Source organism: Drosophila guanche, unplaced genomic scaffold (genome assembly GCF_900245975.1).
Source record: "Drosophila guanche unplaced genomic scaffold, DGUA_6, whole genome shotgun sequence".
Classification (NCBI taxonomy): domain Eukaryota; kingdom Metazoa; phylum Arthropoda; class Insecta; order Diptera; family Drosophilidae; genus Drosophila; species Drosophila guanche.
In genome coordinates, this window is record NW_022995744.1 from 5,293,911 (window position 1) to 5,317,511 (window position 23,601).

The 23,601-nt window shown below is 44.5% G+C and overlaps 1 protein-coding gene across 2 annotated transcripts in view; it reads right to left on the reverse strand.

Annotated features, from left to right (window-relative positions):
- Positions 1 to 10,107, reverse strand: part of LOC117579489 (protein naked cuticle) — a 41,820-nt gene extending 31,713 nt beyond the window's left edge. The window contains exon 1 of one of the 2 annotated variants that reach the window (XM_034265387.1): positions 8,769 to 10,105. In XM_034265387.1, coding sequence (XP_034121278.1) covers positions 8,769 to 8,832 — 64 coding nt within the window. In that variant the 5' untranslated portion in view covers positions 8,833 to 10,105. Of the gene's footprint in view, positions 1 to 8,768 lie in introns of both variants that reach the window. The other variant, XM_034265389.1, reaches the window with a different exon arrangement.
- Positions 10,108 to 23,601: the final 13,494 nt, after the last annotated feature.

Sequence of the window (23,601 nt, forward strand, 5' to 3'; positions counted from 1 at the left end):
CACATGCCACTTGCCGCAGCAAAGTTTAACTTCATAAATACATTAATGTGGTGGGCATACGTCTATGTCCGCTTGTGTACGTGTGTGCCAGTGTGCTGTTTGTTTGTCATTATGTTTATTGTTGTTATGGTTTTGCTTTTGTGCAATAAATATTGTATAAATCATGGTAATATTTCATTTTTTCATCCACTAAACATTCCATCGACTTCAGCTAACGAGCCATCCATGGGTCGTGGCTTTCTGTGGCTTTTGCAGTGCATTTAATGTCTATACGTGATATATGAACGAATAGCAGTATCTATTATTATGATTTGATTAGTGGAACTGACCATTTCCCTAACTTGAGTAAATGAAAGTTTTCCCGCCACTTAAAGCACTTTCGCTCAGCTCTTTTCGACCACACCCACAAAAAGAGAAACAACAACAAAAGTTGTCTCTCCCATTTTGCCCTCTTGTGTGCTGGTCCATTGTTATGACGATGATTATTTGTAATGTATGTGAGGTTCAGTTCAATGCTTTTAGGTTCTATTTGGGTTGATTGTTTCTTGCGGGAGGGGTTGGGCCGCCCAGGGATTGTTGTGTTAATCATGCCACATTGCAGCCCCTCCAGTACCACAATAATCATAGCAATATCGAACGAGAGAGCAGCAACAACAACGACAAACAACATCATTATTTTAGATATTTATGATATTTATGCTGGCCCGAGTGGGGCATGGGTAATGATGGTCTGTGCCATGGCTCTTGATAAAAATTTAATGTAGCATGTTAACAAGCGACCCGTTATGATTGCCTCATGCTCCATACAATCCCCAACAATATCCCCCAAACTAAGTAAAGGGAATGCCCCAACAGCAACAACAACAAGAAAACTACAACACAATACGAGAGTAGCGTACAATTCCAGCAGTTCCAATACGAAAATTCTGCAGTCCAATTTACCATTTCAATGATGATGATGATGATGATGTTAAGCTCTGTGTCCAGTATAAGGACATTTCATTTCACTCTCGTTTGCAATCTGATCTCAATAGCTTTCAGTCATGGTGCTGTGCAAATATGTTACAACTTAATGCCTCGAAGTGCAATGTTATGACTTTTTGTCGCTCCAGCCCCTTCCTGGCTCCTTACACCCTCTGCGGTAGTTCTCTTGAGAGAATTACATTGGTTGATGATCTAGGTGTTAAACTAGACCCAAAGTTAAAGTTTTCTGAACACATTTCTACCATGGTAAATAAAGCCATGGGTGTGCTTGGGTTTATAAAGAGGTGGTCAAAGGAATTTGAGGACCCCTATATAACGAAGACTCTCTATATCTCGCTTGTTCGTCCGATTTTAGAATACGGCTCATGTGTATGGTGCCCTCAGTACAACATACATCAGGACCGTATTGAATCAGTACAGAAAAACTTTTTATTATTTGCCCTACGGGGCCTCAACTGGGATGCAACTGTGAGACTGCCATCCTACCGTAGTAGACTTCTCTTAATAAATCTTCCATCCTTAGTTAGTCGTAGAAAAATGCTTGGTGTAATTTTTATGCACAACTTGATCAAGGGGGATATAGACAGCCCTGACTTGCTGAGCCGCATAAACTTTACGATTCCCATTAGACCCACTAGAAACTTTATTCCTTTGTTCCTTCCACTATGTAGATCGAATTATGCCTCACACGAACCCTTTAGGGTTTTATGCTCGGATTATAATTCCCTCTACCACATTATATCCTCAACTAACTCCCTTCCTCTTCTTAAATCTCTTATACTAGCCTACCTCTCCCGTAGTTAGTTTCATTTTAGTTTTGTCTTGTTTCTGATTTTGGTAATTTCTGCTTGCTTAGCTTAGTCTAGTTATGATNGGTGTTAAACTAGACCCAAAGTTAAAGTTTTCTGAACACATTTCTACCATGGTAAATAAAGCCATGGGTGTGCTTGGGTTTATAAAGAGGTGGTCAAAGGAATTTGAGGACCCCTATATAACGAAGACTCTCTATATCTCGCTTGTTCGTCCGATTTTAGAATACGGCTCATGTGTATGGTGCCCTCAGTACAACATACATCAGGACCGTATTGAATCAGTACAGAAAAACTTTTTATTATTTGCCCTACGGGGCCTCAACTGGGATGCAACTGTGAGACTGCCATCCTACCGTAGTAGACTTCTCTTAATAAATCTTCCATCCTTAGTTAGTCGTAGAAAAATGCTTGGTGTAATTTTTATGCACAACTTGATCAAGGGGGATATAGACAGCCCTGACTTGCTGAGCCGCATAAACTTTACGATTCCCATTAGACCCACTAGAAACTTTATTCCTTTGTTCCTTCCACTATGTAGATCGAATTATGCCTCACACGAACCCTTTAGGGTTTTATGCTCGGATTATAATTCCCTCTACCACATTATATCCTCAACTAACTCCCTTCCTCTTCTTAAATCTCTTATACTAGCCTACCTCTCCCGTAGTTAGTTTCATTTTAGTTTTGTCTTGTCTCTGATTTTGGTAATTTCTGCTTGCTTAGCTTAGTCTAGTTATGATTAGATCTAATTTTCCTCGAATATTAGCCTAACATCTATCTTTCCTGCATGCTCGCGACCGGTTCGGTTAATCGCGCCGCGCGTCATGCGGCAGCGCCCCTCGGTCGGTTGGGCGGGAGGAGGGCTGCGTTCTGCTAGGTTCCGCGCGTAACAGGCTTTGGCTTGGTGTCGCATGGGCCACTTGATGGTGCAGTCATTGCATATCAACGTCCAGAAATAAAATGATGTCGGGAGTGGAGTCGAGACGCGAGCCTCGCCCCAGCCTCAATCCGTGAGCAAAGAAGAGGCAAGAGAGAGGGGGAGCGAGAAAGAGAGAGGCAAAGACTTGGTTAAGCAATCCCCAAATCGAAATTGTAGGTGCGGCGGCTGGAAAGCTTGGAGTGGGAGACGCGTCGCTCCGTTGGTAGGAAATGAATAATCAATAATCACAATTGGAAAATTTTCTATAAATTGCCAAATGCCGGCAAACATTTACAGTTGAGTTTTTCTGTCTGTCTGGAAATGATTTTTCCCTTTGTGTGGGTGAGAAAGTGTGAAATATGCTCTGCGACTTCTATGGAATTATTGAACAAATTTGTGGAATTTTCTACAAGAATCACAAAATCTACAAAATTATTTGGAAGTGCTTTAAAGTTGCAACTGTACTTTGACTAACAGTTGGCTAACTTACAGTTGGATAAGCACTGCCCGTAGCTTTGCGCAGCATCCCCTGGACAGGGCCGCCCATTATCTATTTTTGCTGCCAGTGGCACTTAGCTGGCGCTGTTGTTGCAACGCTTTTGCCGCATTTTAAAGGTAGTCAGCAGCCCCTATCCACTCTACTAGCCAACCACCACACTCTGATGCTACAACACGTTTTTATCATTTAACTACGTGGTGGATGTGGAAGCGGATGAGCAGGAGGAAATTCTCCCAAAAATAAATCCCAGCTAGAGCGACAGAGCACTCTAGCCAGCAACAGCGTGGGAATTAATATCAATGTCGTTGCTGTCTCCCTCTCTGTCACTGACGCTGCTGCTGCTGCTGCTGCTGCTATCAGCTCTCAATTTTCCTGCAGAGCCACCATGGCGTATGTGTAATGCCCGTACGGTTTACGGTTTATTCTGCTCTAGCCGTTGTTTTTTTTTTTCAGCTTTTTATCAATTAAAAGCCACTTCAAAAGCGGAAAGTGTCTGCGTGTGTGTGACGACACACACAAAAGACAAGCGACAGACACCCAAATACCAACGCACACACACAGACACACACACACACACACATAGAGACATGCATTTGTAGACATACCGACACCCATTGATAGTTCGCCTTTGTTGTCGTCAGTGTTGGGGGCTGTCGGTTTGCTCGGTTTCTGTTTGTTAGCCGCCTTTTGTTTTATCTCCAACAGCACCAGCACCAGCACCCGCAAGCCCACTCCCCCTTCCCAATTGACTACGAGTTTCCTCTGGCAAATTCCGCACCGAAAGCCGGACATTTCTCTATAATATTTCGAGTGTTAGTTAATCACTGGAATGGCTATAAATCCTTTATTTTCAGCCCTTTTACTTGGCGTAAAACTTTCAATAAAAACGAATAGAAAACAAGTGAATTTTCTGGGAAATTCTCAAATTTATTGCGGATTTTTTAAAGCAAAAAATAATACAAGATAAACCCGATACATTAAGTAAATTCAATATTTCTCAGAAAAATAATTCTCTCCCCTATTTCCTAAATTTGTTTCCCAAATAGTTTCCCAGGCTGATTTTCACTCAAAGCCGCGACACACACACACACACACAGATGCCCGTGGGGCCCACATGTTTGGCGGCTTTTTCGCTTTGACATAATCAAAACCAAACCGAAAACCCGACACGATCCAAGCGCACATATGACGCAGCGATCCCCAAAATACAAAACAAAAAAAATAAAAACGAAAATACCAAAATGAGAAGCGTAGCGGGGAGAGGCAAAAGCAAAGGCCGCTGTCGGCGTCCACTCAAAGCTAATGACCGACAAAGCGTTTTGTATTATTTTCAATTTCATTTTCACCATACACAAACTATGAGTATTTCCACGCCCCGAGTCGCCTCCGTCGTCGCCGTGGTCGTGGTCGTGTTCGTTGGACACTCTACGCTTCGAGTGTCGCTGGCTGGCCGCCCCTGCTCCACGTTCCACGCCCGTCTGCATTAAATATTATTAAGATAAGGCAGAAAGGGGAGTTCGCTTATCAATCAGACGTCAGAGGGTACCGCCGTCGACACCCCGAGGTACTTTTTGCAAAGAAGAAGAGCCCCAGCGAAGGGGATCCAAACACACAACACAATTCTTCCATCACACTTATTGGAAACTCGAAAAGAAACCAAAAATAACTGCTAGATTGTGCTGTCTTTGTGTGTGTATTGTTTCCCCAGAAATTTCCTCTGTTGTTTGGGCTTACAATTTACATATAGGCTAGAAGTTATGGGTCTTTCAAAAGAAACACAAAGAGAGAGAGAGAGAGAGCAGTACGAGAAGTTCCAAGAAGTGCGGCAGAAAGGCCAGAGAGCCAATTGCTAAATCAACACAAAACACGGCCCCAAAAAAAAACATAAGCCGGCGGGACCAAAACAAAAACCTCAAGAGTCATTACATATATCTTGTGCCCCATGCACCCTCCTTGGACCCACTGCCCGGCCGCCCAGCTGGATGCTGTTGAGCTGCTGCTGGTGCTGGTGCTGGTGCTGGTGCCGCCGCTGCTGGAGCTGCAGAAATGCAGAAGCTACGAGCTAACAGCTTTTTATCTTTTGGCACAAGGCGACCGAGGCAGCATGGGGAGGGAGGAGGCATTGTTTCGGTCTACCCAAAAACCAGTCCTGTCCTGCCTGTCGAAGCCCGTTCCGATTCGAACCAAAACAGAGCCCAAGAGCCCAAGAGCCCAAGAGCCGAACCAGCACCGCCATATAGGGGTCGCTGGCATGTCATCGAAATGGCAAATGCTCCAACGCTCGAACGGCAACTTCCTGGCTAATATTACGAAAATTTCTTATAGCAGGCTATTGGCCCCGCACTACGGATGCAACTGCCCCTCTCCACTCGCCACTCTCCCCTTTGCCACTCTCTTTTGCGGTGGATCAGCACACCAAAATAAAAGTCCAGAGTCAAAGTTGGAAGTTGCAGCTTGAGCGCTGAGGAGCGCTGCCACAGTCTAAGGCCTGTCAGAGCAGCCAACGCGATTCGCCTGTTGCCTTCTACCGTAATTCACAACAACCATGATAATACCAACAACAACAATAACAACGACCATTATAATAACAGCAAAAGGCAACCGAAGAAGAAAAGCCAAGGCAAAAGTTGTGAAACCCGCCGCATTGGCCGTGGCCACAGTGGTCAGAAGTTTGATGGGTATAAAAACTCAATTTAATGCTTACATTTTTACGGTTTGTAATCGTAAGCAAATAGGACTTTTTCTTTTAGATTTAATCATAATTTCCTACATTTCTTTAACATGCAAAAAGTAATATTTAATTATAATTTCAAAAATGTAATTTGAATTGATTTAATTTGATTTGCAAATATTTGCATATTAGACTTTCAATTCACACCAAATATGGTTGTGTTCTGTAGGCTGAGGCATTTTGCTCTGTGTGCACTTCAACTTCCATTTTCAAAAACATTTCTTTGGACACTTTTAATTCCCCTAAATCCTTGCCTATCTCTACTCCATTTCTCCTACTGCTACTCCCTTTTGGAGTACCTCTGCTAATCCCCATTTAAACAGACATTCACTCTCTTGAGTCTGTGTCTCGTACCACTGTGGTGACGGCCTTTGGTGCCGCGCCTCAAAGCGAAAAGCGCATCTTTTGAACAGAGCGCAAAGCGCAGCTTGGCCCGCCACAGCATCCGATCCGATCAGATCCGAAGGCAGCAGCAGCAGCAGCAGCGGCAGAGACAGCGACAGCGACAGCGACAGGCAGGGCACTCAACGCAATGCCGCGCTCGCGCGGTGTGTATCTCAAAGATACAAAACAACGTACATACACTCGCTGGATTGTTCGTCTGTCTGTTCGTCCATTCGTCCATCTGTCGATCGTCGTTCCGTCTGTTAAAAACCGCTTTTGTGTATGGCCGCCACCGCCGCCGCCGTTGAGATGTTTGGCATAGTTGGCCAGGCCATGGAACTGGTTGGGATGTGGATGTTGGCTGTGCCATGGTGGAGTCGAAGCTGGAGATGGAGATGGAGCTGGGTCTGGGTCTGGGGATGGGGATGGAGTCGAAGCAGCAGCGGCAGCAGCTTGCAACGACTCTGCCGCCTGCCGCCTCTCGCTCAGTTATTATTATTTTTGCTTGCGGCGGCGGCGGCAGCGGCTCTACATCTTCTTGTTTTTGTTGTTGTTTTATCAACGTGAGGGTTTTAAAAGGTTTTTGTGTATGAGAGTCGGTCGGTCGGTCTGTCGGTCTTGGCCTCGTAGCAGCTGCCCCTGTCCCGCTGTCCCTCTACGTTTTACCTTTACCTTTACCTTTACCTTTACATTTTGCCTGCAACAGGTAAGAAATGTTCGTGCGTTGTTTTTAAACGGCGTCGGCATTTCAATTCGCTTTATTTTTTTCTCTCTCTCTCTCTCTCTCTCTCTTTTTCTGGAGCTCTTCCTTTTCTCTCCTGCCTCGTTGAATTTTTGTGGCTGCTGGTGCTGGTGCTGCTCGGTTGCTGCTTTCTTTGAAGTTGCATGCTTCGGTGTGCCTTTGGAGGTTTCCTTTGAATCCCCCGGTGCATCTGCAAGCAATTAGTGTATGGGGGCCCCCTGTGCTGTCCTGCCGACCATCACAGCAGAAGGAGACGCAACTCTCAACCTCTCGTCTCGACTCATCAGGAAGGGTTCAAAGTGTTGGCCTGGCATTTAATTGGCGCAGACCAATTGCCAGTAGAGGATCTCCATCTCCATCTCTCTCTTGCCCTCCGAAAAAAAGGGAGTACGTACGGGGATGGAATATACTCGTATTTCCAATGAATTTGTGGACAGAAAACAACAGAATGGGCAGAGAGACAACAAAAAACATTGATTGATTGATGTTCCTTCATCGATTCGGACATCAATGTCGCGTCTCGCTCGTTTGGCAGAAAGGTCGTCCGGCATTTCCAATTCTCGGGGTTCGGGGTTCGGCAGTGCTCAGGGCAGGGGTTTCTGCGGTGCAAGGGACCCTTGTTTATTTACGCGTATGATATGCTACCCATGACTAAGGAGAAGGTATCTTTATAGGCAGGAGCCAAGCGTTCTATTGATCCGATCTCCGATTCGATTCGATTGCTTCCCTGCTCTCTGTTCGATCTTCGATCTGTTTTCCAACACACAACAGAAGAAAAAAGTCTGTCTATTTATTTTCCATGCGTCGTTTTTCTTTTGATGTTTTGTAGTTGTTATTCCTCTGTTATATGCCCCGATTTTCCATTTTCCATTTCGTTCTATTTTTGTGTGTCGCGTCCCATGCCGCTCTCCACGCTCTTATCCCTCTCTGCACATTCTCCGGCTGTGTGTACCCGCGTGTACGAGTATCTGTATGTTCGAGATAAAAAAAAAAAATAGATGCAGTCCGCTGGGGGATTGCTTACATTTCATTCTGCTTCTTATTCCGATGCCTTTGTTATTGTTGTTTCAGCGTAATTATTGGAAAAGGATGTGGGAGAAGCCCTTGACTGAATGAATTCTGAATAGAAGATAGAGATGGTTGTAGGAACATATTTGTGTATCTGCCAGTGTGCGTACTACGAGTGTGTGTGGGGCACAGAAGGGCCATATTTCAGATCTTCAATGCCAGATTGTTGCATGTTAATGGGGGGAAAAGGTCTCTGATAACACATGCAGCACCAAGGAGGCATTTTGCATTGAATATTTAACATTAAAAGGGAATTTGGGAATATATTTACGGGGGGCATCAGGGATTTAGACTAAGAATTAACATGTGTAGGATAAGTAGAGGATTAACATTACTTCTGACCTGGAAATGATTGAAACCATCCTATCAGATATTTCTGCATTCAAACAGAACTAAAATACACCCATTTAAATTCAATTTATTTGCTGTATATTCCAACAAATTGTTTCCCTCGAACTTCCCGTCTGTCACAACTTTAGCACTCCCCAAGAGCATCACCATCCATCTTTTCATATCTTTTGGCAACTATCTTTGCACTGGAAATTCACTAAACAAGTTGGATGAAGGGGAGTGGAGTGGAGTGGAGAGGACAGGGAGGACGCCGCTTGCTGTTTGGATTTCTCGCTTACCTGAGAACTGTTTGTAGCCGCCGAGTATTTTATGCTTCCACCATTTGACAATGTTGCCCGCCATCTCTGCGAGAATATTTATATATGTATACACTCCACTATATAAATATATAGGTATGAATTTGTTTGTGTGTTTTTCCTTTTGCTGGTTAGCTGTAGATGCAGTTACTTCTTGGATATTTCGGCTCTTGCTGTTGTTTTGTTTGGCTGTGGGGTTGGTTGGTGTTGGCTCGTTGCTTGCTTGGGTTGAAAATTTACGAGCGGACACAGAGCCGGAGGAAGAGGTGGAGGCGTAGTCGCAGGACGACCTGCTGCAGCAGCAGCCCAAAATGTTTTACGGCCTTTGTGTGTGTGTGTGTTCTGCTCCCCTGCTGGATATCCTTTTGTATAAGGATCCCCGGATCCCGCAGTTGTCCTGGGCTCTCTAATATACTCTCCTCAGGTAGAAACTTCTGCAGTGTTGTTGTTTCCCTCTGGATTGTTGTTGTTGTTGTTGTTCCTGTTTTATGCGCTGCCGCTGAGCGACCTTAATTTGTATCTGGGTATTATTTTCGACTGTGCGGGTGGCAGGAACAGGACTCTCTCTCACTCCGTGGAGAGGCTGTGGCACTGGCTGGAGGGGGTGGCGTGGTCGTCGTAAAAGTTTTTACAGCTCTGATATGCTGCATTTTAGTTTAATTTGCGCATATTGCGCCCTCTGTATGTGTGTGTTTTGCGTATCTGCCAGATACTTTTGCCCGCGCGCAATTTTAATTGTAAAACATTTTTCGCCCCGACACGATTTGTTGTTTTTGCTGTTGTCGCTGCTGTAACTGTTTGTCTGCGTTGTTGTTGTTGTTGTTGCTGTTGTTGTTGCGCGATGTCGACGTAAATAACTTGGCGGCGGCTAGCGAATAAACAACAAAAACAAAGCTACTCGTACTTTACCAAAGAGGCTAAAAACAAAAAAAAACACAAACGATTTATTTCCAAATGAATTTTGTGTGTGGCGACGCAACGCTGGGGCTGGGGTGGACTTAAGCCGGGGGGTGTTATTGTTGCGGGGGCGGGTTTTTCGGGTTTTTAGCTCTTTCACTTGAATTTTCTCTCTCTCTCTCTCACTTGTCGCGTGCGTATCTCACAGATACGTTTTTTCTTTCAATTTATATTTGATTTCTTTCGATATCTTTTGGTGGGTTGGGGAACAAACTTCACTTTTGGTCCGTGGCTGTGACTGTTGTATGCCGCGGCGTATCTTCTAGAACGACGAGAATATCTCTGCTTCGCTGGTTGTATCTCACGGAACGACACACGACTCTCGCAAATGGCCCGACAAAAACAAACTGAACGGTACAAACGAATGCGGTACACGGTCGAGCGTCAAAAGTGGTTGAGGGACCAGTTGTGCTGCTACCCAACCATTTTTATACTCTGCTCAAGAGTTGCCGCTCTCTGAGCGCTCTCCGTGCGGGACCTATTTGGAGTGTTTCTGTGCCATGAAGAGCGGTAAGTACCATACCTTCCAGCGGCATGCCATGGCTCGCTCTCTCTCCCGCTCTCTTCGGGTGCTCAACGTGAGTGTTGAGTGGATTTGGCTCCAATGTTGTAGGCTTTGAGTGTTGTTTTGATATGATATGCTTTTGTTTATTTAAGAGCATTTTCAATGTGAGTTTTCGTGCTCTTTTGGGGCTGTGCCAGTGGTTTTTTTGATGGCCTGCCGAAATTTGTGAATTTTTAATGGCAATTTGTTAAATTAATATTTAAAGCTATGAAAAGCATATTAATTGCTTTCACCTGTGGAAATGTCTTTGCTTTTCCTTAAAAAATAATGACACCTGCCAGCTGGATAACCTTAGATCTTGCACAACTCCTTTCTAATCGTATTCAGAGTGCAACTCCTCATGGGAGTGTGAAACATCTTCAAGTGCAACAATTTCCACGCCCCAAAAAAGCGGAGCTTTCTTTTCTTGTGGCATCGAAGCCGACTTATGATTATACACATGCCTACTATATGATGGATAATACCCGGTTTTAATTTGACTCCCCTCTATGCATAGCCGCATTGAACATTTTGATTGTTTTTCAATTTGAGCGGCAACACAGCAACACCACACCACACATCTTCCATATCGAAGCCACCGCCGCCTGCTGAGCCCGAACATCAGGGCAATTACCCATAAAAAAAAAAAACCAAAAAAGAAAAGAGAAGAAAAAAAACACAACCGAGAAGTAACCCCAGAGCAGTGCCAAGCGAAGCCAAAGCCACGCCAAGCTCCAAGACCCGACGATAATAACAGAGCAAGGAGAATCCTGAATTACGCTGAAAACAACACACACAAAAAAAAAAGAAAAAGAAACACAAAGCTTTTTCTTTCTTCTCCGACGATCAAAAGCAGCGAGTGGCGGTAATGGCGATGATGGCGGCGGGAGCCCGCGGGGCAGCACACCAGATCTTCCCCTCAGTGCCGAGCCGAACCTGCCTCCCGGGGGTTCCACAGGCTTTCGCACCGTAAAACGTTTTCGGCTTTCGGGGTATAATGGCGCTGTAATTGAAGAAGAACACGCGATCGAGCAGAGGGAAGGGGCAGGTAGAGTAGAACCTCCTTCTAACAGAAGGGTTACGTTTCGTTCCATTCTTTTGCTGGGTCTGTGCCTGTTGTCCCTGGGTCTTGGGTCTCTTCTTTCCTGCCTCTGTCTTTGATCGACCTTCGTCGTCATCCACTGATCCATCGTCTTAATTTCATGATGTTCTCTCTATCAGATGCGGGGACCCTGATTGATGTCAGGGATCTGTCTGTCCCTGTCCGCCCTGCCCTGATATTGATTTATGTTTTCCCTGGCTCCTGCTGCTGCTCTTACCCCTTCTCTTTGCACTTATCCCCTATGCCGCTCTGGGGCATATTCTGTTTAATTTCGCACAATATTTTGCACTGCGTTTGACAAAAGTTGATGTACAGCCCAAGCCCTGTGTCAGCATTTCCACTTTGACTGCAAATGTAATTACCCAAAAACGAGTGGGGGAATCAGGCGGCGGGTCGCATTGGATGGATGGCCTCGACAGAGACTGGACATGGTTTGGGGGGCTTGGGAGGTGCTGGGAGGCCAGTCTGGATTCTGGCTTTGGTTTGGTTTGGCTTTCGGTAGGGGCCATGGCCATATGTGGATGGCAATAGGGTTTTGACATTTGCCCCGGACGATGACTGAGTGGCGGCCATGGCAACTGTCGCTGTAATTGACAAGCAAGCTGTATTGGAAACGCTCTCTGTCATTCTCTCTGAGTCCCAGTCCAGCTCATTCCCAGCTCCCTCTCTATGTGCCCATCCCCTGAGCAGCCTGCCCACATGTGTACGGCCAATCCTGATGAGTTTTTGAAGGGCCGGGGCTACTTATACATCCATATGAGCTGGTATGGATGTCCATATATGTATGTGCCAGTGCTTATTAGGTTAGGGCGGCCGTTTGGCTGCAGGAGATAAACATAATTGCCTTCTCTCGAACACTATTAATAGGAAAATTTATACATTTTTACACTCGCATTTAAGTTTATTTGTATAAAACGTATTCCAGGAACCAGCAAACTATCAAAACATTAAACTCTGATGAGCTGCCCCCACATATTTTCAGTAAAATTATGAGACGAACATAAATTAGATACGGGCTAGATCTCATTAAAAAATATGTGTATGTATTTATTTATTTTCCACAATCAAGCTCAAGCTAAAGTTTCATAATTATTTTCTAAAAGTCGTAAAAAGTCGTAATTAAATCAAAGAAAAATAATAAAAATGTTGCATAGAAAGAGGCTCGATGGTCGGTCGGTCGGTCGCTCGGTCGGTACATCGTCAAACTATTAAATAAATTAACTTTGTTGTAAGTGCTGGCGTCATAAATATTTATACTTTATTATATGTATGTTTGTCATAAAATTTAAATGAAGTTGTCCCCTCAATGGGCACTGGACAACGCTTTTATAAACAAATTTCCAAAGCAATTATGAATTGTAGTTTTTGGCGCTGCGACGGCGACGAGGCGACTGTGACTGACAGGAAATTATATTGTAAGGCCGTAAAACTGACAGGCCCAGGGCCCATGGACGAACCAAATGAGGCTCCCACAAGAGATCTTCAGAGTGCGTGTTGTTGTCTTTTTTTTTTGGGCCTCTTGGTAACATGTGCAACAGCAGCAGGCCGTTTGATGTCTTCTCTCACTCATCGTGTTCTTCGGCTTTCAAATGACTTTTACCCAGAAGTCGTTAAAAAAAACGACGAAAATTTCCAATTAATTTTGATAAACGCGGGCCCACAGCACCACCAAAATATAAAATGCATATGGAATGGAATTGGTGCTGTGGGGAAAAATGTTTCCCTCCATAAGCGGAAATTGTTACTGTGCATTGATTGGAGTCGGTGGAGTCGCTGGAGGGGAGAGGAGGGGCAGGTGCAACCAATTGTTGCTTATTAGCCAGAAATCATTAAAAATCTATACAAACACCAACCATTTTTTCGACTAGATAAAGCCATTTCAATCGGCATTTTTATGAGCTTTTTTTCGTCGTTTTTCGGCGCTTTTTGCCCGGTTGTTTCGACTAAGTTTTTACGATTTTACATTTACAAGAGTCCGCCATCCATCGATGACCATCAAACGATTAGGCCCTCAAAGAAATTTGTCTGTCTGTTGTGTGGGGGATTGGTAAGGGGATTATGGTTGCGTTACTGTGGGACTTAATGACCAGATTAATGATGCCAAAAACATGATGGGAGCGATAGATTAAATGAGAGCTATAAAAATGAAATGACTCTAAAAGAGGGAGATGCTGGAAAGTGGGTGGAGTTGGCCAGAGATCAGCACTTTACAGTTTCTCGAAATATCTGAAATTTCTGGGAGCTCATTTCGGAGATCTACTTATTGGAATGTTGGATATGTATTTCCCGAGAGAATTTCTCAAATTAAATAATACTACTACACCAACACGAATTAATATATAAACTGAGAAAAAGTGCAGTGATTAAATGCAAAGAAACTCAAAAAAAATATAATACATAGATATGAAATATATTATGTACATACTATGTACCCTTTCACTTATTTCCACATTTTTCTTTACCCGATCTGTTTTCATGTTAAGATTTTTCCATTTGCTTCGCCCCCCCTGAAGCTGTGAGAGCGGCAGAGATAGTCTCTTACTTGCTCTCCCCAGCCACTTCCATGCTCTCGTTGCAGATTTACATGTGTTTTTGCTAGTCTGCTACTTCCTCTCTCCCAGCACATGCCAACACAGCTGCACACCACTTTATACACCTCTCCCACTCCCACAACACAATGCACCAGCAAGTGGTCACTCCCCAAACGCACAAACTTGCGCTCTCTTGGAGTTGGAGAGTGTGAGAAGACAAGTATCAGAAACAAATGTCAAATTTGCGAGCAATTAGGCAGAGAACGATAAGGTGACAGTTGGAGAGAGTATAGAATGAGCGAGACACTAATCCACCCACGCATACACCTGCATCTAAATAATCTAGCACTTTTATTTTTTCACCCGGTTCAAGAACGCGATCTCAAAGTCGGCTCCGCGTTTCAGTCCGTGAAAATCGTGAAAATGGTGAAAAATCCAACAGGAAAATTGTCGCGGAGGTGTGTAACGATGTGTAGTGTAGTGATGCTGTGTTTAACCATGGAAAATGTCCAAAATTGTGTGTGTAGTGTTAGAACAATTACCGGGTCAAGTGCGGTGGCGAGGCGAGAGGCAAAATGGCAAATCGAAGTGGGAAAAGTGCGGAAAGAAGTCAAAATTAAGTGTAACAAGCGCACACACAAAAGATGAATAAATGTGCGCATTGTTTTGTCCCTTTCCCACTCAATCTTGTAATACGCGCACTGAAAAAAGAAGAGTAAAAAGGAATGTGCAAAAGCGCTAAGCGCCGGCGCTCTTCTTCCAAGTGTCTCTTTTGTAAGGTGAGACTGATGACTAACCGTTGACTCTCTCTCTCTCGTTTAGGTGTGTCCACTTGAACCTTTGTCCTGTAATGCCTCACCTTACATTAATAAGCCCACTAATACAGTTATTTAAATTTATTTTTTTCTAGAATGCCGAAAAATGTAAAAATGCAGATTGTAAAAGCTGTAAGAGATTTTTGCGGTTCCGTAGTCTCGCGGTGCCGAGTGTCGGTATGAAAGCAACACATAACGGCAAAAGATCATATGACAAAAGGTAAGACAGAGAACAGATTGTTTCTTTTCTTAATATGAAGAGCATGATCCTATGTTTTTCTTAAAGTCGATTTTTTGCTCTCTCCCTAAAATGTAAACGGGTGTTTGTTGGGCCAGGGAAATCATTTTTTTTAGAATGTTCCATCTGTCGCATTGACAGCCCAATGGACCATCCACTCAAGGCACCCTACACAGCTCTGATCTGGTTCAAACCTATAGTTTCCAAAGCATACAAAATTGTATAATGTACGAAAGTCGAAAATTTTGAATCCATTCTACATTCCTTTTTCAGTAGTTTTCGACCCCAAAAAAGTCAATCGAAATATTTTAAGGCTATAAGCAATAAATATTCAAAACTTACAACACATAAAAATCTTGAATTTCCACAAATACTCAAGTGGAAATCATGTTCGAGTGCCGCCAGCAAGAAATAATAATTTATGCATTTTCATTTAGTATTTCCAAAATAAAATTTTCCATTTATTTTTCGCCTCAATCGTAAATTACAGACAGCTGGCATCGAGGCGTGAGCTTGTGGGGGGGACACTCAGGGGCCCGCTGAAAAAGAAAAACATAAAAATCATTTTTTAAAGTGCTGCCCAGAAACAACATCTCACCCACTCCCCACTGCTCCTCGCCCGCCCCTTTGGCTTGTATCGGGCATTATCTACGCTGTCGTATCTGATAATGATCAACTGTTGGCCGACGCCTCAGTTGCCGCCTTTTTTTGTCTTTCTTTATATTATGTTTTCCCCCTCTGCTGTTTTTGCCTTTTAATTAAACGCTCTCAAGCCGCAAGTTTAGCTCAAGTCTGGCGCGGAGTCGTGCAATGGCATGGCATGGCGGCGGCGGCGGCTGCCCCTTTGAGGGAGAGAACTCTTCGGGCGCTCAGAGGTTGCCGCCTCATTCAGTCATTCATGCCGTCATTGCTTCATTATCCATGCGCACATCACTCAGCGGACTCTCTGCATACTCTCGGGCCCTCTTCCATCTCCATAGCAGAGAGAAAGAGACGCCCAGAACCCCAGTTTCATTTCTCCGACGAAGAACCATCCACAGATCCATCCATTCATCCATCTATCCATCTGTCTTTCCGTCTGTCTGGGGTACCTAACAAAAATCAATTTTCTGTTGTGCTCAAAAGTTTTTCTTTGTGGCACATCTTTCGTCATTTTATTATTTTCAAACACGCACACACACACACAAACACATTTTTGGGATACAATTTTAATTTCTTATATATGTAAATTGATTTGTTGGGCAATGTTTGCCCTACGAAATGGCATGGTACATGGGAGAACGCTTCGATCGTCGGAAAAGACAAAGCTTATTTATTATTTTGGTACACTTTTTTATTGCTGTTAGAATCAGTGGAGTGGCAGAGAATAACAGAGGTGGCGTTCCAAGGGGGATTCTTCATACTCATAGTTTGAGAATTGCTTAGACAAATTGTAATTAAAATGAAAATACAGAGGAACATAGTCAATCTTCCAAAACCATAGCCCTCTCCATTATACAGAGTCTCTGTTGGTACTTGGTCTCTTATGATGTACAACTCTGGCTCCTTTTAATGCTAGAAGATCGTTGCCTTTAATTTCTCCTGCTATTTCGGCTTGCGGCGTAAATGACTTTTGCGGTGGGCTTTCGAATATTTTATGTGCAAACAGCTCAAAAGATGTTAATGACGAAATTCCAGCCACACAAAGCGCGTTTATTGTGTTAACAAAAAAGAAGACCATGCTATGGGGGAGCTGCTTTCTTGTGATTTTTTGGAGATCTTAAAGCTTAAGCTTTGTTCAATCTTGGTAAAAATTAATTTCTCTCATTTCATGGCTGCCTCGTAGATTTTGCTTCGGAAAATGCAATTATTTGAGTAGCGTTGTAAATCTTAGGAGGCACACACCTCCCACCCTCTCACTGGCTAACTGAGTGTCTTTAGCAGCACCAAAAGCGGGCTCCTCCTTCATGCGTCACTTGCATCCTGGCGCCTCCGTCCTTACCTCTCTCTTCCTCTCCCCCCCTCCTGTGTGCGTAGGTGTCTGCTGCATATTGCATCTTGTCTGCTGCTGCCATATGGTGGGTACACTGGCTTGTGGGTGCCTTGCGGTTTTCTGATTTATAACATTGTTTACACGGCATGCCAAAAATTGTGATTTACTGGCCATTGGGCTGGCAGCGGCGGCCGCACGTGTGCCCATTCGATTGTAATAACTCATACGAGCCGTGGTCCGCTTTCCTCTCCTTCCCTGCGCAAAAAGGACAAGGACTCACGCCGAAGGAATGGAGAATTGAGCGGTTACTGCTGGTGAGAAGTGGTTGATGTGGTTGATGATGACAGATGATTGAATGGAATGTAACGCAAAGAGATTGCTGGGCTGGAGCCAGGAGCCAGTTTTCTTTGGTTAACTTCTTCCTTGACTCTTTTGATGCCTTAGATACCGTAGATTTATCATACAGAATCCCTGCTGTAGTCTTGAATGTGCGCACATGGCTGGCTCTTGCTTTTGCTCACCTGCCAGGCCACCAGCGCACACAGCTGCCCCTCCAGCTAACTGTTCACGCTGCATCCGCAATGCAACCATGAAGACGACGACAACGACAATGACGATGATGATAATGAAGTTGATGCTTGATTAGCCGGACAGACAGACAGATGGACAGCCTGGCCCGATCCTCCAGCCCCCCTTGCATGTGCATGCTCATTTGAGCATGGCCTGCAGGCCTCCACCACACACACAGACTGGGAGGGGGGGCACACACCTTTTGATGTTGCGCCGACATTTCAGCCCAGTCGCGGACTTCGACTTCGGACAGTTCAACCAAGTCGAAAGCCACCGCCACCCGTGCGAAAAAGAAAGATAAAAATACAACAAAATGCAAAAAAAAAATATAAATAAAAGTGAGCAATAACTACAAAGGAATACTCGTACGGTGCCGGGCCCGGGCCCGATCCGTTTCGGTCCGGGGTTGGGGTTGGTCTTATCAACTTGTCCAAAAGCTTTTGCGCTCGTTCAAATCAATTTGAAGCGGTTGGCAGCGCGCTGCCATCGAAGGCGGCATCTCAGCCAGAGCGACAGGCAGCGACAGACAGCCACACACATCGCCAGGCGCATGCGCAGCGGTGGGATGGTGACTGACACATAGAGGGCGCTGCTGCCACCTCCCCCTGCGACTTCGACATCCATACCCACATCCACATCCACATCCACATTCTCCTTCCATCACCCTACCCTCCTCTCTTTGGGTTTGGGCCCAGCTGTTGTCGGCTTTTTGTTGGTCCGTTGCCATCGCTTTGTTCTTTGCCGTCCCGCATTTAATGGTTGATTTTGCTCACTCGCTTTTTTTGTTGTTTTTGTGCTGTATGTTGTGCGCGCTGCTGTGCTGTGTTTTTGCGGTTTTTTATTAAATTATTATTTACTTTTATTACAAAGCGCGACGGCGGCAGCGGTGGCGGCGGCGTCGGCATGGCAAAAATTGATGCGATATTTCAATTTGTGACGCCCCGATGCTTCGCTCCGATCGTTTCATGTCCGACAGCAAAACGAAAAAAACGAAAAAAAACGCCACACCAAATTATATAGAAATAAATATATCAATGAGGCCGCAACGCGCCTACACTTGAACTTCAAAGCGCTTTCCCACCACCAGCCCCCAGCCCACAGCCCCAACCCAATCCAATCCAATCCAAAGCAGCCCAACCCTTTTTGCTAATAAAATTCTATACGCTACCAAAAATACAACTGTGTGAAGAGGAGAGCAGAGATGTCGGAGAGAGACAGAGAATGCTTCACTTCAAAGCAAAAATCAGAGCATGATAGCAGGAGGGGAGGTGCAGGGGAATCCCTCTTATAAACAAAAGGCAATTGAAATGCTGACTGAAAAGAGATTTTTTAATTTTTTTGCTTTCTGCTTTTTTGTACGAGTATTTGCTGCTACTTAGCCATAAGTTGCTGCCATCCTATCCATCTTTGCTGTCTCTGTGCCACAGCGATTTGTTGTGCCCGTCACTTTTTAATTGTTGTCAACCCACACACACAGAAAGAGAAAGAGGGAGATGCAGAGGTGGAAAGAGTCAAACAGATGGACATGCAGCGCAGGGCAGGGTGTGCGGGGTAGGGCCGCACCCAAAGTCGGGATACATGAAAAAGACATCAAAGCAAATCTTGACAAGCGTGTGTATGCCTCTTATCTGCATCTACCAATGCAAAAAGCACACTCACACACACAGGCAATCACAGGGCACAGGCACAGGCACAGGCACGGGACATGCCTGCCACAGGAAATGCCTTCTGCCGCACTGCTCTGCGTGGCTCTGCTCTGGTCTGGTCTGGTCCTTATGTGGGATACATTTCCTGCCTGGCTTCCTCTGGCGCCTCCCCAGCCGTGTTCGAATGCATTTTAAAGTTGCAACCAACCAACCAGCCAGCCCCATTCATAACTGTGACACAGGCCACACTGTGCAACAACAAAGTTTTTAAGCTAAAATAAAAATAAAAACATTTGAGTGGCAGAACTTCAGAATGGGTTTATTGACCACAGCAGCATTGAACATTGGACATGGGGCACCTCAGCAGAGATTAGTAAAAAGAGAAGGCGGCGGGGCAGGAGCTGCAACTTTTTGAACTTTTCATAAATATTTAATGCTGCCTTTTGGGGCATTATATACATATTTAGATTTAGATGAGGGCACATAAGTACTTCTTATGGTATTATAAAGGCGGGAAAGTTTCCCTAAAGGAGGGATAAAGCCAAAACAGGCATGTGGAATCTACATATTTCATTTATTTATGTGTCTTCTTACCGCTACATGGAGAAAATATTATAGACTTATAAGAGTTCCTTTCGATAGGGAATCAAATCAAAATTCCATTTAAAAATCGTTTCCATACCTTACTTCATCCCATTCCAATGCCCGTAATTAGTGGACTTTGATTCGCCCCATAAAACTGATAGCAGCAGACTCTGCCTTCTTGGCCTTTATATCCTGGGGGCCATGGCCTGTCCTACCAAAAACCACCTAGACCATATCCCCCTGCCACGGATACTTATGTACATATTCTGCTGTTGTTTTTCCTTGGTGGTGCTGCTGCTGCTGCTACTGCAACAGCTGCCACCATTTTGGTTCCTTTTTCTGTTGACGCTGCTGTTGACGTTTATGCAAATTTTGTTGTTATTTTTTGTGTGTCACCGAAAAAAAAAGAAGAGAAACAGTAATGGGAAATCTGGAAAAAGCCTCATGGTAGGACTTTAGCAATCGATAAATGTAAATTTCTGCAACGAAAATGGGAGAACTTTCCTGCAGGACTCCTGCTCCTGGTGCCCTCCGACTTACATATGATTGAAATTTGCCTTTTGGTAGAGGATTTTCATTACAATTAATTTAATTTTAATTTAATTTGTAAATTATGAATCTGTGAAGCTCAAGTGGAGAGACTTTCAAAGGGGGCAAAGAGAGTGGTAGAGGTAGTACGAGGCATATCTAAAGGACATCTAAATAATGCCAGGAACTAAGGCTACGGCTACTGCTCCATTTGTATCCTGGAAAACTTTGTCCTGCTGCTGCCATCTCCCTGCCGCCCTGCACTGTTGCGTAACTCGAAAGTAATTAAATTGAAACAGAGTGCAAAATGCACACAAAGCCGGAAACTCCAAAAGCCAAAGGGGGCAGGGGCAGGGGCAGGGGCAGGGGCAGAGGCATATGCAGGGGCGTGGCATGCAACAGACATATGTACATATGTTTCGTGTTTGTCTGCGTGGGATTTGAACGGGCAAAAGTCAAGTGTTTCAGCAGCAAAAGTGTTGAAGGCAAATGGTAAATGGAGCGAGTAGGAATGGCAGCATGTTGACAGCCACTGCATGTGCTCCCTCCTCCTGCTAGATGGAGCTGAACTCCCCCCCCCCTTACATACATACATACATATATAGTTATAGTTATGATGATTGTTGATTTCGAGTTTTTAGTTTTTAGTCCGCCAGATGGTGCTGGGAGGGGGCGGGAACAGGGCAAGTGGGACAGGGATTTGTGTGTAGCATGCAATTAATTTTGTTGCCCGAACTTCAAAGGAGTTGCAGCGACAACGATGATGACAACACTTTCAAGCTGCCTGGCTGGCTGCTGATCAATGAGGGCTCTTTGATGCAGTGACTCCCCCATTGGCTTTCCCCCTTGGGTTTTTGGTCTTGTGACAGCAGTGCTAATGGAGGAGTGTCTCCCCAATTCCCAAACCAATTCCCATACCAATCCCGGTCAAAAACCAATTCCAAGTATTTCTGTTTCGTTCCCATAGTAGCTGTAACGTGAGACCCTTGGAATGTCACTAATTCTTGCCATCTTCGCTTCCCCTCTTCCCGCACGCCTCTTCCCTGTTGCGACTGACTGTGGACGCCGCCTGTCATTGCGAGAAGACTTCACTTGCCTCCGCCGCTGCGCTGCTGCTCTTCTTGCGGTTGACATTCGCGACGAGGCCTGTCATGCCTATGGCCTCTCTCCACTGCTGGATAGCAACTCCGTTCATCTGTCGCTGCCGCTTCACCATACCCGTTCTGGTTCTGATTCTGATTCCCATTCCCAGCCAACTCAGAGCCACACAGCCTCCAGGGTCCTGTGACAAGTGTGGCTTTGATGAGCGACCGATTCGGACTTTCCGGCTGATAAGATGGACAATGAAATGGAGTCAGTGGGAATGGGTTTGCCATCCTTTCAGGGGTATTCTCATGGTGTGTATAAAACAGATCAAATGAGTTATCAAAAGGGAACCCATAAGAATTGTACACTCTGAGAAAGATCCCAATAATTATTATTATTATTAAATTATAATTCGATTCTCTGGGTGTTGAATTTGAATTGACTCCGAGGCGCACATTGAGCGGTGACGTTTCGCTTCTATGAAGGTCGGCAAAAAGGCGGATCTAAACAAAATGTGTGATACATGATAAATAATTAATTAATTTACTTGTAGAAACATAATTTTGTGAATTTTTCTTTCCATTTTCAAGTTTCATCTCTCTTCAAAATTGTCCTCACAAGAAAACTTTCCCAAATTCTAATTTTTTTAAATACGCTGGTTTCAGTGTGAGCATATGGCAGTCTGGATGAAAAATTTGGTGGCTCTAGCTGTTATAGTCTCTGAGAACTATCCGACAAACAAGACGGACAGACGGACAGACGGACGGACGGACAGACAAACATGGCTCAATCGACTCGGCTATTGATGCTGATCAAGAATATATATACTTTATGGGGTCGGAAACGTTTCCTTTTTCACATTCTGTGGGGCTAAAATCTATCTCTGTGTCTCTTAAACCTCAGCTATGACCTCAAGGCCTAAAGTAGTCGCTAATCAAAGCAAACACACACACTCAACACACAGTCAAAGACCACAACTGGCTTGGGGTGCCGCGGAGACAACGACAAATATTGCGGTTGGCTTTGGGCCGCAGCTTCTCGACTTGGTTTACGCTCTGGGAATGTTTACCGCGCGTCATGTGGCATGTCACTTGCGGCTTACGGGAGTGTACACTGTACATATCAAATATCCAATGAGTAACCAAAAATATGCGCATAAAAAAAGGAAGCGAGCCCAAAGCGAGTGCATCAGTCACATTCCACCCCTCGGATTTCTCCTTGGAACCCCTCGAACCCACGGCATATGTGCATAATTACACTTTTATTAACAGTCAGCGGCAGTCAGGAGAAGCCAACTGAAAATGTGCCACCCACAAGTCAGCCGCCACCCACATGCCACACATTCGCCCTCTCCGCTGGCTCCGTTTTCCTTTTTCGCTTTTCTCTTTGTATACGTGCCTGGACTGTTGAATGCAAACAGGTGCCACTGAGCCTCCTGACTGGAGCTGGGGGCTGTCTCTGCTGATGCCACTGCTGCAACAACTGTCGTGGCATGGCATCCTTTTGGCTCCTGACAAACCTAACTGCCTGCCTGCATCCGCGGCACATCCTCAGAGACACTTGAGCCGCACTCGGCTTAAATGAAGTGCACACGCCGCCATGCACATCAAAGCGGGCCGACATTAGCCGCAGCGCAGTCAACTAATTAGACACGCCCCCTTGCCCCTGCCTCCATTTGAAACCATAATTAACGTTAACTGTTCTTTCTCGTTCTCCCTCTCACACTTGCTTGCGGGCACCATCTAGATTAGAATGCCATTAAAATATTTTAGTTTTATTTCTTTCGAATCTGAAGAACTGTTTAAATAGAGATGTGCATTAAAATCATTAATTTTATATCACACTTAAGCCAGACAGCCATACGGTATTGAAGGGGATATGTCGATGCCTTGTATACCCTGGCCTCATGGTCTCTTCCTTTATAAGAATTGAAGTTTTGTATTAAAATACTTTTAAAACTGAAATCACAAGTAAGAGCTGTCATTATAATGTTCAATTAAGAAATATTAAAAATGTTAAATGTATAAAATTATTAAAACAATATTTTATTATTTTAAATTTAAATTCATACTTTTGCTTCTGCAATGCGTGGATGCCCCACGGCTGTCTGCTGGGTGCCTCCTTCGTAATTTTTGTTATAAACAAAAAACAACTCTTTGTACAATTTTTAAACTGTACGTCTATCTGATTTCCAATAATATAAATAATACAATTACAATCTTTATGAGTTCTGCTTAAAAA